Source organism: Apteryx rowi, unplaced genomic scaffold, assembly GCF_003343035.1.
Source record: "Apteryx rowi isolate R43461 unplaced genomic scaffold, aptRow1 scaffold_62, whole genome shotgun sequence".
NCBI classification, from domain to species: Eukaryota; Metazoa; Chordata; class Aves; order Apterygiformes; family Apterygidae; genus Apteryx; species Apteryx rowi.
This window is the reverse complement of record NW_020450894.1, coordinates 1095897-1109353: the sequence shown is the minus strand read 5'-3', so window position 1 is coordinate 1109353 and position 13457 is coordinate 1095897. Positions and strand designations below refer to the sequence as shown.

At 43.9% G+C, this 13457-nt stretch overlaps 1 protein-coding gene across 2 annotated transcripts in view; it reads right to left on the bottom strand.

Annotated features, from left to right (window-relative positions):
- Positions 1 to 3478: 3478 nt before the first annotated feature.
- HIPK2 (homeodomain interacting protein kinase 2) overlaps positions 3479 to 13457 on the bottom strand; it is a 101876-nt gene continuing 91897 nt past the window's right edge. For both annotated transcript variants that reach the window (XM_026083946.1, XM_026083947.1), the window contains exons 13-15: positions 7140 to 7387; positions 5965 to 6125; positions 3479 to 4158 (exon numbers count right to left, since the gene is read on the bottom strand). In XM_026083946.1, the coding sequence (XP_025939731.1) occupies positions 3691 to 4158; positions 5965 to 6125; positions 7140 to 7387 (877 nt within the window). In that variant the 3' untranslated portion in view covers positions 3479 to 3690. The remainder of the gene's footprint in view (positions 4159 to 5964; positions 6126 to 7139; positions 7388 to 13457) is intronic.

The following is a 13457-nucleotide window of genomic DNA, read 5'->3' as shown; positions in this document are numbered from 1 at the left end:
CCAAAGTACTGAAGTGCATTATTAACATTAAGTCTCTGCTGAAGTCCTGTCATTTGTAATGGAGTTTAAATTCAGTCATTGCTCCCCCCATTCTAACAGAGCAGGTGATACAAATGAAAACATAAATACCTAAATGCTAGAAACTAGAATAGCTTAATAAAATTCCACAACAAATAATAATAAAAGAAGGAAGAATCTATATCAAGGACAAAAAAATGCAAGAAAAGAATCCTGGCCCTATGGACACATCATTAATCTTTAGCGAGAGTGGAAGAACAGGAGAGGAACCCTGCTCTTTTTGTGGCTGTGTTTTAACTAGCTAATGCCTTCTCTGCGTGTCAGTGTTGTTTATCCAGTGACCAGACTGAGAGTCCCATTCACTCCTCCATTGGGGCTCCTCAGATAGTCCTGTCTTTGGAGAACAGTCCTGTCTTTGCTTTTACCTTTAGGAAACTGAACCCCTAATACTTAGCATGGCCTTGGGTTAATCAAAAGGGTCAAATGAGCATGGCCTGGAGCACAAGTAGGTCTTGATCTCATGTAAATGACCTATCAAACAAAATGATGGTGAGCTGGATCCTAAGGCGCCAGGGTCCTTACCTGCCTTTAATCCAGCCCTCCTGAGAGATAATTATGTTATCTGCTGTTTGGTTTTGGCCTCTGAATAAACATTTCTGGACTTGTCCTGAAATGCAGATGTGACATGGAGGATAACTTCTGACCCTCTCAATGGCTGCAACCACTCTCACATAGCAGCCCCACTCCTCCTAGGTTACTGGCAGAGTTTTCATTTTCAGGACAATCTTATTTCCCCTTCCTCCTGCAGTTTTCACAAACACAGCAACCCTTCTGATGCCATTGACAAAGAGTAATAAAATTAACAACAGTAACAACAATACTAAGAGAAAAAATAACACAAAGATTAAGGAATGCGTGTGCAATTAAAACCCAGAGTAAAATATAATAATAATAAAATAATCATAATCATAACAACCATACAATAAAATAACATTATCTTTCCTTTTCATGACACAAGCAGCATGATGCTCTCATTCCTGAACTGATGGGACAGGAGAGGAATGCAACAGAACTTCATCAAGAAAATGGGAAATTATTTTCCTGCCTTAGATTAAAGGGGAAGTGTTGTCTTTCCAAAGGAAGAGAGTAAGGTGCATAGACTGCTGGGAGATCACATCCTCATCTACAGTATATTGAGCTGGAATGAAGGACAGGTAGGAAAAGAAAACTGTGCAAGGACAGTCCAGGAATCAGAGCTGGCAACCACAGAGGCTATTGGGTGGTTTACCAGAAGACAATAATCTTGCTGAACCATCTATACATAGCAGAATCCCTTCTTCTTCCAGGCCAGCCAAGCACTCAGTGCAAGGCAATACACTTGTGCTTGTCTTTTTGCCAACTCTTCCCACCTGAGAGAACCCTCTTCCTTATTGCCACCCAGGGAATGCATCCCTCATCACTCTGCCAATGAACCTGCTATTTTCTGGCATCTTGTAAAATACTTAAATACTTCATGCTCTAGTTACAGGGAAATCTAGAGTGGAACTGAACAGCCATGTAGACTTCAGCTTTCACAGAAACTTTCCATCAAACTCTTTTCTCTGCTTCCTTCCAAGCCTATTCATATACAGGAGTACTCTAGAGACACTTCTGAATATCAATGCAATAGTGCAACTGCTGTTATCAGCAGAACTTCCCTCCTAACCAAATCCAATTGTAGAAAAAGGCTCCTGTTAGAAACCTGTCGAAAGCAAGAGCGCTTAGTGTTCCTTTGGCGTGGAGGAGCCACAGTAACAACACGCTCCCTGCTTCAAGGGGACTCTACCACAGCAGAAAATCTTTCACAAAGTAGTTGAGAAGGGAGGAGGGAAAACTGATATTGTCACAACTATGTTACAGTGGGTATGGCCCAATGCCTTAAAATATTCGCTTTTCACTTAAGAAACCTGAGTTTGACTCTCTCAACTGGATTTTCTCATGTTTACTGTTGGACGCCCAATTTACCTCCTTCTCTACCCCCTCCCATTGATGGATGTAGTGAGAGACGTTGGCAATGACTAGTGTTTCCCCCTTTCACGGGCTAAAGTTTTGTTCCCATTTCAGACATACAACCAGGACAACTTGACAGGCTGGATATTTCTAAAGCAAAGATGGGAGGAATCTATCCTTCTACTCCATGAAGAACATTAGCAAACAGCAGAATGAGAATTCAATTTCCCAGGAGGAAACCTAGTATTTCAATAGGAAAGAAACAGACCAAGCCACAAGCAAATCCTTAGACCCTTTGGAAGTCATGCTGGGTCTCACAACCAGCCTGGTCACTTCCAGCCCATACAGTGCTAGACAAAACACCCAGACATATGCACTTCCAACCCCTACCAGCCTCCCCAACGCCTTGCCAAGTGAGCTAAGATTGACAACATGGGGGGAAAAAAAACCCAAAATGCCACAAGAAGAAAATCAGCAATAACAACCCCAAAAGAAAAAGAGCTGAGATTAAATTCCGACTAGCCTCAGTCAGTTTCTAGGAGTACCAGTGGAAGTAAACCCTTAAACCGCATCTGTAGTTCGGTAAGGCACTACGAGGGAATGATGTAAAACTAAGACTGTGACAGTTGTAATGGCTGTGCTGAGGAACACACCACAGAGAGAAGGCAGCATCTGCACACACACATACATACAAACATACATACCTGGACAATCACATTTGTTACATGCCTATGTTATATCACTTTTCTTTGTGCAATCACATTGAGGAATAGTCTATTGGTATCGTTGAAGTTCAACATAAAATAGTAAAAAGGGTGGATGACCTGTATAGTGCTACATTCTATCAGGGGGCCAGCTAAAATGTCTCCTCCTATACTAAAATGGCTAGGGATTAAAAGGAAAATTTCCAAATAAAATAAAATGAAACTGAAATCCAACATACATTATTAGAGATCTTGTTTAGGAATAGCATTTCTCAGGGATTTATCCAGTGTATTCAAAGAAAGGGAAAACAACCCCATTGCTTCTGATCTTGACCAGTGCTGTATGTTCTGTTTTGCCCACGTATGGTTAGGTGTATTAGCATTAGACCAGAATTTAGAGCACTGGGACAACATCTTCCTCTCCTCCACCAGCCTCCCTTACCCACTTTCTGTTTCCATAAAAGACCCAAAATCTCATGTATGTTTTGAGATACAGAGACCACTGCAAAGATGGGGCATAAACCCTTTGAAATTCTGGATAAATCCCTAATCCATATACCTATTGGATTAAAAACCTAATGGATTTCATTTTAGGTGTTCTGGACAACAAATTTCTAAATGTAGCTCACTATTGGATGAAAATAATCTTTAAAAGTCTATTGGTGAAGTTCTTCAAAACACAGGACCCCACTGGAGGGTCCTTCTGCTTCTCTCTCTCTCTAGTTTGGTGCAGAATGGTTGGTTTTTGTGGTTTTTTTTTTTTCTGTTCTTTTTTTCCATTTTCTTTTTTTTTTTAAATAAAAAGTGTAGAATTGGTTCTCCCCCTTCTTTCCTCTTTCTCGTTTCTTCCTTAAAGTCTCCTTCGTTCAAGTTTCACGTGAGCCTCCCATTGCATTGTTAGTTTGTCATGTTCTTCAGTACAAAAGCAGCCGCCTCACTCCCTCATGACGGGTGTGTCTCTTGCTCCTTATTCCAGTGTTTAGATGTAAGGGTACTGGTTGACCTTGGTGGGGCTCAGTGGGTATCCAGTGTAGACTGTGGAGGCTGGAGAAGCACTGATATAGGTCTGATGGGCAAACTGAGCCTGGTATTGACTCGGGTGGATGGTGGGTGAGGGCAAAACGCGCGGGCCCATACTGACAGGGACCTGGTGGACGATGCTGGCGGGGTAGGTGGTGTGCTGCACAGCATGCCGCGCAGACCCTTGGGAGGCCACCAGGTGAGCAACGGTGCCTGTGGAGCCCAGTGCAGCGGGGGCGGTGTATGTGTAGAGGTGGGGTTGGGTGGGCAGGTGAGCAGCGGCAGCTGCGGCCAAGTGAGGATGAACTGTACCATGGCTGGGACTATTGTGCGGGAAAGAGTACGGGGCCTGAGCTATCGTTGGAGTGATGTAGGCTTGCTGTCTCCGGTGACTCCCTGTGCGATCAGTCGTGATGTGCTGCTGGGCCTGGATAAAGACAGCAACAGTCAAAGGCAGTTACAAGACAAGAGACGGCTCTTTACATCTTTGGTGGTGCCTGGGAGCCTCCCTCCGAAACCAAGGTGGCCTCAGAAAACTTCCCTGCACTCCTCCTGACATTCTCAGCATCACCACAATCTTCCCTTGGAAAGAGGGGATGGCAGAGGGTCCCTGCCAGGCTTAGGATGGCCCTGTAGTTTCACACATTCACCAAAATGGCCCCCAGGAGGACAGCAGAGTCCCCCACTTTGAGCCATGATCTGCTGACATAGCTACTACCATGAAGACCCAACCGCAGATGCCCGGGTCCCGAGAACGTCTTCTGCAAATCCAGGTACTCAAGAGAACACACAGCTTTTGTTAGAGAACTCACTGCTGAGGAAATATGCTGCACTCAGAGTTCAAGGGAATGAAGTTAACTAATTGTTCCTGGAACCAGCAATGTATTTTTGTTCAGTTTTGGTCTTTGCTTTTATCATTTCCTTGGTTAGTAAAATGACTTTGTTATTTTTTAAAGACAAAAACCTCAGTCTGATCAGATCCTGAAGGTGCTTGGTACCCTCATGTAATCAGCTCTAACTACTTGAGCACAGGCAACTTCTTGCAGCAGGAGAGGAATGATGTTCTTTTTCAGAGATTTTCTACGCTGTTGGGTTCTTTTTTTTGCATTGCACAATAGTGTCAAAGAGTTTTCCTGGTCATTTATAACTATGGTGTAGTCAGAGTATTAAATAATCAATAAAACAGGAATTAGAAGACAAGAAGGATAATGTTCCATATTATTTCCTTCTATTTTTCCAAACCTTTTCATCCTCCTCCTAAGTACTCCCTGTGCTGTCACTGTGGTCTAAAATGCAGGAGCCAAACTCCTCCCTCACTGTTAGAAACAGCATCTCACCTGCTTCCTCCATTTTCACTCATTTTTATTTCAAATGAGTTTAAATTTTTTCCATTTCAACTGCATTTTGAGGAACAAGGGGCAACCCCTCCCTGCCCCCCCCACCAAAATTTTTTATTTTTTTAACCAGTTCTGCTTACATTCAGCTCTGAATTCAAACCCACATTGTTCTCTGAGCTTTCCAGACTTTCTTCTGCTGAAATGTTGATAGCTTTGCTGTAACTTCCTTACTCCCATTACCTCACCTCAGAGAGAGATGGGCCCCAGGTGCAGTACGTGAAAAGGATGTTATTTACTGAAGCTCCTAGGGAGCCCCTGGGTGTTTCAATCACAGACTGTGAAACATCTTGAGAACTGCATGCTGTCAAGTAGTGGGATTTGCCTAGATCTCAGCACAGATTTATCATGGAATAGATCAAACTCATTACCTGACAACAGGTCATGTATATGTATAGAGGCTCAGCTTTTCCTTGTCACATCTGACTGGGGACCTCTCCCAATCTTGCAGCCAGACTGATGCACTCCCTTCACTTTAAAGATACTCTCCCCACAGTCATCTATAACTAGGGAGAATTCAGACCTTCCTACACGGTTCTGTTTCACTCCCTTGTATCTGAGCCACAGCATCTTTTGCATTATTCCCACTCATGCTGTTGGATCGTCTGACTTCAAAATACACTTTAAGTGTACTGCCAGCCCACTCAGGGGTGGGATCAGCACTGCCTCTCCTGCTTGAGCTAGAGGATCAAGATTTGCAGTAAAGTCAAAACAAGCTGATCAAACTCAACACAGGGCCCAACTATTATTAGGCTGGAACAGGACAGCCCACACTGGTGTAGCAGTGGGTTATGTCTTGATGATGTACTGTCAAAATCTCTCTATCTAGGTTTACTTACCTGGCTTAGATTAAGAGGCTGCTGCTGCTGGAAATGTGCTCCTGGTCGCTGCTGCCTATAGGCAACGGCTCCAGACGAGCTCCCTGAAGAGTGACCGCTGGTGGAGGTCACGGTGCTGGAGGACTTGGACTTGTAGGAGGATGAGTGGTGACTGGTGGTGACTGTGCCAGGAAAGGAAACACATTTGTAGCTTACATCACATTCTTTAATTGATCACCCTACCTTTTCCTCACAGAATCTCCTCCAGCGTGCCTTTTGGGAGGAGACATTCAACAGAAGTAGGATAAGAAAATGGTCTCTCTTAATTAACAGAATACCACAACAGTGTCTCATAAACATGGGCCAGCCTGTTATCCTAGAGGCAGCCACACAAACCCGATATCTGGACCCCAAACTGGGCCTGGAGAAGGCTTTACAGATCCTTCAGAAGCATCAGAAACTGTTCTGCCAGGAGAACTGTAAGATGCAGGTACAAATCCCAAAGAGAGGCAGGAAGCATAGTGTGCACAGCACAAAAAGGCCCTGGCTCAGCTGACCTCACCGTGAGTAGGGAGGGAGGGAGGAGGCACTAGTGAGGAGCTCACCCCCGAGCCTTCGTGTTCACCAAGACTGCGTCAAACGAAAGTACTGCCAAGTAGCTCAAAGCTAATTGTGTCAGGCCAAACTTTTACCATATAAGCCCCTTTTCAACATATAATACTACCTATAATTGCAAAGGCTCCGGATGAGCAAACCTCATCTGTCCAATAATGAAGATCCAGGGGAAATGTTCTCCCCAGAAACGAAAAAAAGGTTTGGATGAAAACGCACATGTGTTTTCAATCTTTTACCCATATTAAAGTAAACCTACGGAAAGGCACGGCAGGAAAGGTTCACACTTGCATTTGGGAGCCTTTTATGTCAAATGCTGAACTAGAGGCTTCATTCTGTTCTTGGATTATTACAGAAGTAACTGGGAATGACACTTGTCCCCGTGACTCCTGAGTGTACCAGAGTACATTAATAATGCAATATGGCTCCCAAGAACAGATGTGTCACTTGAGAGAAGGACAGGAGCACGGTTTCTTTAGAAAACAAAACAAGCAAACAAACAAAATGAAACCGAACAATGAGATTCTTCCAAGATAAATCATTTATTTCTTACTAATTTTCTTGACGGAAGAGGTGCAATTTACCTGGCGCCAGGCTATCGCACTCTACCAACACCTCACTGGCCTGGGTTTTCAGTGGTGGCACGATGATCGTTCGGGGGTTCCCACTGCAGTGAGTCTCTGGAACCCCTTTGGTGTCGTAGGTGTTCCCATTGTTCTGCCCTGCGCGATGCTGCACTGCGTAAGGGCTGTTGTTGCTGGAGGAATCGGAGTAGGGGGAATCATGCACAGTGACACAGCTGATGACGTTCTTCCTTTGCTTGGACAACGTGCTGAAACACAACCATACAACAGGAAAGAGTGAATGGGCAATGACCATTTCAGAAGCCACCAGAAGACTCTGTTCCTGACCGACTAAAGGTAGAGCGTAGCCTTAAGTCCTTTGCCAGATAAAGGCTGTTTAAGCCAAATCCTAGGCTTCAAAACTCACTCGTTGCTATTCCAGGAAAGCTTTCATGGAGGTCAAGGACTGAGTAAGACATTGTGGATAGATCTTACATTCACACTGCTTAGAATAGCACTGAACCAGACTGCCAGATTTATTTTCAGACTGCTTTTTATATATGTGTGCAGTAGAGGCCCAGCAGTTATACTATGCTTTGTTGCAAGTCTCACCACCCACACAAAAATGTGGCGGTTTCTACCAGCCTTCCAGCAATGATTTAATAATAGATGTTACGAATTTTCATGATTAAATCCCATGAATTTACAAAATATACTCCATTCTATTTACTAATATACAATGGGCATATATTTTCAGGAAATGTTTGAACCTGAGGAATGAATGAAGAAAAAATGAGCAAAGTATATATTGCCATATAGAATATTTTGGTTTTCTTTCCTTCCTCTGAATAAGCAATGGGTCTCCCGACTCTAGTGTGAATTATCAAGGTCCTGCTGTAGCTAATCTATCTATGACATCAAAGAAGTGATTAAAAAGGAACATCAACACTTCCAAGATTAGTGCTAGAAGTTCATTAGACTAGACTGCAGGAGCACAATTGGGATTTGCTCCGCTATTGTGTCTAATTATTCCTGATGGTTTCTCCTTCCTGTTATGAGCTTGTTTAGAGAGAAAAAGAGAGGGCAAAAAAGAGGAGGGAGGAAGGGGGATGGTGAAGATTTGCTTAAATGGCTCACATCCTTAACAGTGCACAGACCTTGACTACAGAAAATAGCTGCTATGTTTCACTGATTGCATTATGTTGTTATGGCAACTGAAGTTTTTAAAATGATGAAAAGAAATGGATAGCACATAAAAAGCTAAGTAATTAGGCTTAATGGTAGAAACAGCCCCAACAGAAGCAGAAATGCCAAGGAGAAAAAGGAATACCTCTTTTAACTTCTCAAGTGCACACTTTAAAAAGAGGGAGCTCCCTTTCCCATGGGGTCTCATCTCTGTTCTCTCTCTCTGGCATGTCCAGTCCAGAGACGAGCTGGTTATTCTGCTCTTGGCCTGTGGCAGGGCAGTTTGTTGTCTGCTTGCAGCAATGCTTCTTACCCAGGGAAAGGAAGCAAGTGGAGCATGCACCAAGAGCAGTTTGCTTTCAAGGACACTTTTTTCCTTATTTACTTCTCACAGCGCTAAAAGGAGCACGGGTGGGTTCACTTCAGCGTGTCTGTGCACAAGCTTCTCCCCCAGCATTCACAAGCTGCAACGCATCAGCTCACTCCCAGGACTTGTGACTGAAAAGCTATCTTTTCCACTAAATAATGCATCAGGGTGCTGCATTCACAAACAAGTTCTCACCAGCCAGACTTCTCCTGGGCTAACATCACAGGATCCTGGGTGCCCCAAAGAGGATACAAGGTCTTGTTGTTCTAGGCACTGTGAAAAACACACACTGAGAGGCCCCTCTTGTCCTAAAGCATTGCCACTTGAAACAGAGAAGACAGAGAAGGAGCGGAAGCTGTTAGGGACAAAGTTATTGCACAGGAGTCTGGAAGCTGAATGCAATCCTTGCAGGAGCAGGGATCTTTCGGTTGGGGAAAGGGCAAATGGTGGCAAAACTCTCTATTGTGGCTTTCCACAAGGAGGCAGAGAGCACTGGATTAGAAATGAAAAGAACAATAGCGTATCTTAGATGGACAATCTATTTGAAGAAAGATGTAGCAGTTTGGATATGGTGATAAAAAAAAGAATATTAAGCCAATAAAAATGACTAATATTGCATCAGTGTTCCTCTCTCCTTCAACAGAAATGCCTGTAATCACACATCTATGAATATCCACACTACTTGCCCTTTGCAACTACCCTTGACTGCTAAGTTGGGAGGAGATATATATTCTTTACCTCTGACAGATATTACATTTTATAAAGAAAATTAAAGTCACTAAACAGTTTTTTGACAACTGATAAGATCTAGCTGTTTCTTTTACAGCCCCTTACATAAGGGGCTTAGCTGTGGAACTGGAAATACTTGCTCTTGGCTGATACTTGACATAGGAAAGCTGAGCTGTAAGGCTGGACGGTTATTTTTCTGCGAGATCTCAGCTACTTCTTATTGTTTTAGAATGCGCACATTTTTCACCAATTTGGTTGAGGGATTGTCAAAGCAGGGATCATGGGGAGTCTTATTCAAAATGTTATATAGCTCATTGGTTACAAAAAGAAAATCAAACAAATTTGTTAGGTTAAACAAATAAATGACTCAAACCCCAAACCCTTCAGGAAAAAGGGATCCAGGCAGGATATTAAACTCATTTTATAGATGGGAAACTGAGAAGGACCAGAGCTGTGGTGCTGCTAGCCCTTATACAAGAGTTTAGCACTACTAATAAGTGTTGTTCCACTGAAGTCAGCTGGACTATTCCCAGTAACAGAGCTAAAGCACGTGGGTAAATATTTGCAGGATTAGGGCCTAAATGATTAGCCTCTTGATTCAGCAGGCTGCATCATTTCAAGCGCATGAGCAGTCTCATTGAAAGCAGATGGATTTTTTTTTTTCTTTAGGAAAGGTAACAACTGCAGTTAATGTTAGAGAACACAGAGAAGTCAATTGGAACTATTCACGTGCTTAGAGCTAGGCACCTGCTGTACCACAGCTTGCCTGAGAGATTAAGGGTGGGTATTTCAAAAGCATCAAAGGCCCAACTCATGCTGAAAATCAGTTGATTCATAGGCTTAAAGTTACACGTTGTGCTGAAATGGGGGCTTTTGAAAATTCAACCCAGAAGAGCTAGCATTCTCCCTTCTCAATGCTTTCTAGCTAGCCAGCAACTGTCCTCATTCCAGCTCCCTCCGATGCCTCAGCTGCTCTCTCTGCCTTACAGTAAAGCAAGTTATCTGTGTGGCGTCCAGGCTGACGTTATGGACTTCCCCGCTCACAAACTATCAGGACTGAGAGCTTTCACCTGTTGACGCTGCACTTGCCTACTCAGCAAGCTTACTGTATTCCTGTACCTCAGCCACAGCTTTTGGGGATGTTTGTGCTTACACAGAAAAATACTATTAAAAGTCTTGCCCCCGTCCTATTAAGCCTACCATAACCCTGGTAACTGCTTTCCCTCCTGCAAGCTCAGTAGCAGCAGCAGACATGATTTAGTAGTGTTGAGAGTGGGCATGCACTCCTGGTCAGCTTGTGTGCCTGCCTGCGTTATGACGGTAGGTGTATCTTAATTCTCCAGGGGAGAGAAGGGGGAAGATTGCCAAAGTGGCATCAAATTCATCTGCGGAAACTGAAAAGCAGTAAGTCAGGAAGGCTTTTTAACCCTTAGCGGCTGGAGCTGTGTCCTCCCTTTCAGAACAGCAGCTGGAAAAATAAGCACTGCTTTGTAAGCTTATTCTTTATTTATGAGCTGTAGCCCATTCCCACCCTGTCCTGGAGAGCTTGTTCTCAAACTCAGACACAAAACAATTCATGTCTGTCCAACGTGGCGACAAGGAGCACAGCCACGCCCTTGAACACCCACAAGCAGCTCTCAGAGACAGACTTTTATTGGCCTCATGAGAGTGCAGGTGAGAGAAAGACGTGGGTTCCCATTCCCCACAGCAAGGCAAGATTTCCAAGGGAAATCTGCGGGAGGAAAGGGAAGATACTTTGTGCACAGGCACAAGGCAAGAAACTAGGGTGGGCATCCAGGTACTATTAAGGGGAAGGTGTGGAGGACAGACATCGAGAAGCACAATGAAAGAAATAAAGAAAAGAAGATGCTTAGAATTAATTGTTGAAACAACTTTGAAACCATCTGTATAACCAAGGACAAGGAGAGGGACAACAGCACTTGTAAAACAAAGCAACTTAAGAGGAGATAATTTCTACTTGCTGAAGGCCCAGCCCTCAAGCTTGCTGTATGACAGCATTTCATGAACAGGACCTTTTTTCCCTGAATATCCTAAGTTCCACCAGAGGCCCATAAAAAACAAACGAAGTCAAGTGGACACAGTTCTTAGTGTGTGCTTCACCCACAGAGATACAAACATTTTACAGGTGGCTGAAGCTGCAGCAACACAAGCTTTCAATGCTCAAGGTCACTATGTCAGCCTCCTAGTTTGGAGAAAGATGGCAGCTATTCCACAAACGGGCCTTTCAACCGGTGTGCACCCACACCACAGTATGTTAGCATCACAGCTCATCACAAGAATTATGTTCCAGGTCTCTGAAAACTCCACAACATGCACACTTTTGAGTTTGTTGCTTCAGAATAAACCACCTATTCTGAGAAAGTATAGAGTCAGCCAACAAAAACTCACACTACAACTGCAATCTATCTCTTCACACTGAAACCTTATGCCGTGCGTAGCTCAGGGTTGAGAACATATCCCTCTCCCTTCAGGTCAACCTCTACCCAGAGCTCACCCTTCTTTGTGAATTCTGCAGAATTGCAGTGTTTGTGATGGGAATAAAAATTCATCAAATACTACACCAAGGCCACTTTATTAGGCTATACAGCCCATGCTGTAGAGGTTTGAGTCACACACAGATGACCGCTTAGCAGGTTGTAAAGGTCCCGCTTAGCAGGTTGTAAAGGTCCTGCTGCTGAAGGTTTGCTGACAGAGCTACTGTCTACCTCTGTTATTTTAAGTATTAGTTGTATGCTGGTGTGTCTTTGGGAGATGGAGGACAGCAATCTTACCCTTTTTATCAGCTGACTGTGGTTAGTCAATGCATTGCTATGCACAGTGACTGTACTATGTACAGCATAACATTGCCACAATAGGCTAGATGTCAAAGGAGAATTATAAATGGTATTTTTATCCCCCTCCCCCAAACACATATCTGCAAATGGGCAGACCTCTAGCAAAACACCTGGTTTGCGCCTGCCAGCGATTTCCTCGTATAAGAGGAATGTCCTCTGACATAGCTTCCACCGCCACTGCAACACGACGTGAATAAGGTGAATAACTACTTGCATCAGCTCACGCTCTAAAAAAGAGTAAGACTCACACAGAGACTTCACTGTATATTTTATCATCTTAAAAAAAAAAAGGTAAGAATTTTGCGCCAGTGAAGATGGCCAATGAGGCAGTTACTCAGTACGCCCATGTGACAGCTACAGTCAGTCTTTCTTGCCCAGAAAGACAGCGATTACTGTGAGGATCCCGTGAGGAGCCAAGCTGGAGGGGTGATATTTAAGATGCCAGCAGAGATAGAGCAGACAGCAGGGAAGTGAGAGGATCTCTTGCCTCTTTGGGGCAGAAGCACTGTCCTTTCCCACCTCAAAACCACCTACCTCAAGGCCATCATTGTTTTATTTCAAGAAAACAGTCAAGTTTTTCTTGGTTGTTGCACCTGTTGCTTGGGACGGAGAGTCATACAGACAACAGTTGCCTCCACTAGCATCCTTTCCACCCCTCCACCTGGCCAGGCTCAGCCATGCTGCCCTTGGCAGCATGTGGAAGGATCCCCCTGCTGCAGGCACCACCGGCCCAGACGTGTGCGTGGTGCCACAGGAGCATGCGTGTTCTCTCCCTCCCTCCCTCCCTCCCTCTTTTCCACAATTTAGTCATCCTGAGATGCACTTGTGCCTGTCTGTTCTATATTTAAGTTGCTGCTTTATTTTCCTCCGCTCCTTAGCTTCAGAAATATTTAATCAAGGGAAGATTTATATTTAAACCACTGTACCATGTGAAGGTGCAGGCTGGGGAGTACTTAACCAAGTGGCCAATTGTTGATATTTGCTCTGATTATTGCGACTGCAAATGCACTGTCGGCCTGTCTGTCTATCTGCTTGACTTTCTAACTAGAGCATTTTGGTAGAAAAACTTTGAGGAATATATTTATAAGAAAATTGTCATGCCTGTGCTCTGTTTTTACCCTCCTAAGTCCTTTACGGATAACAGTTAGACCCAAAGTCTTCTTTCCAGAATAAATAACATTCAGGGCATTACTTTACAGCACA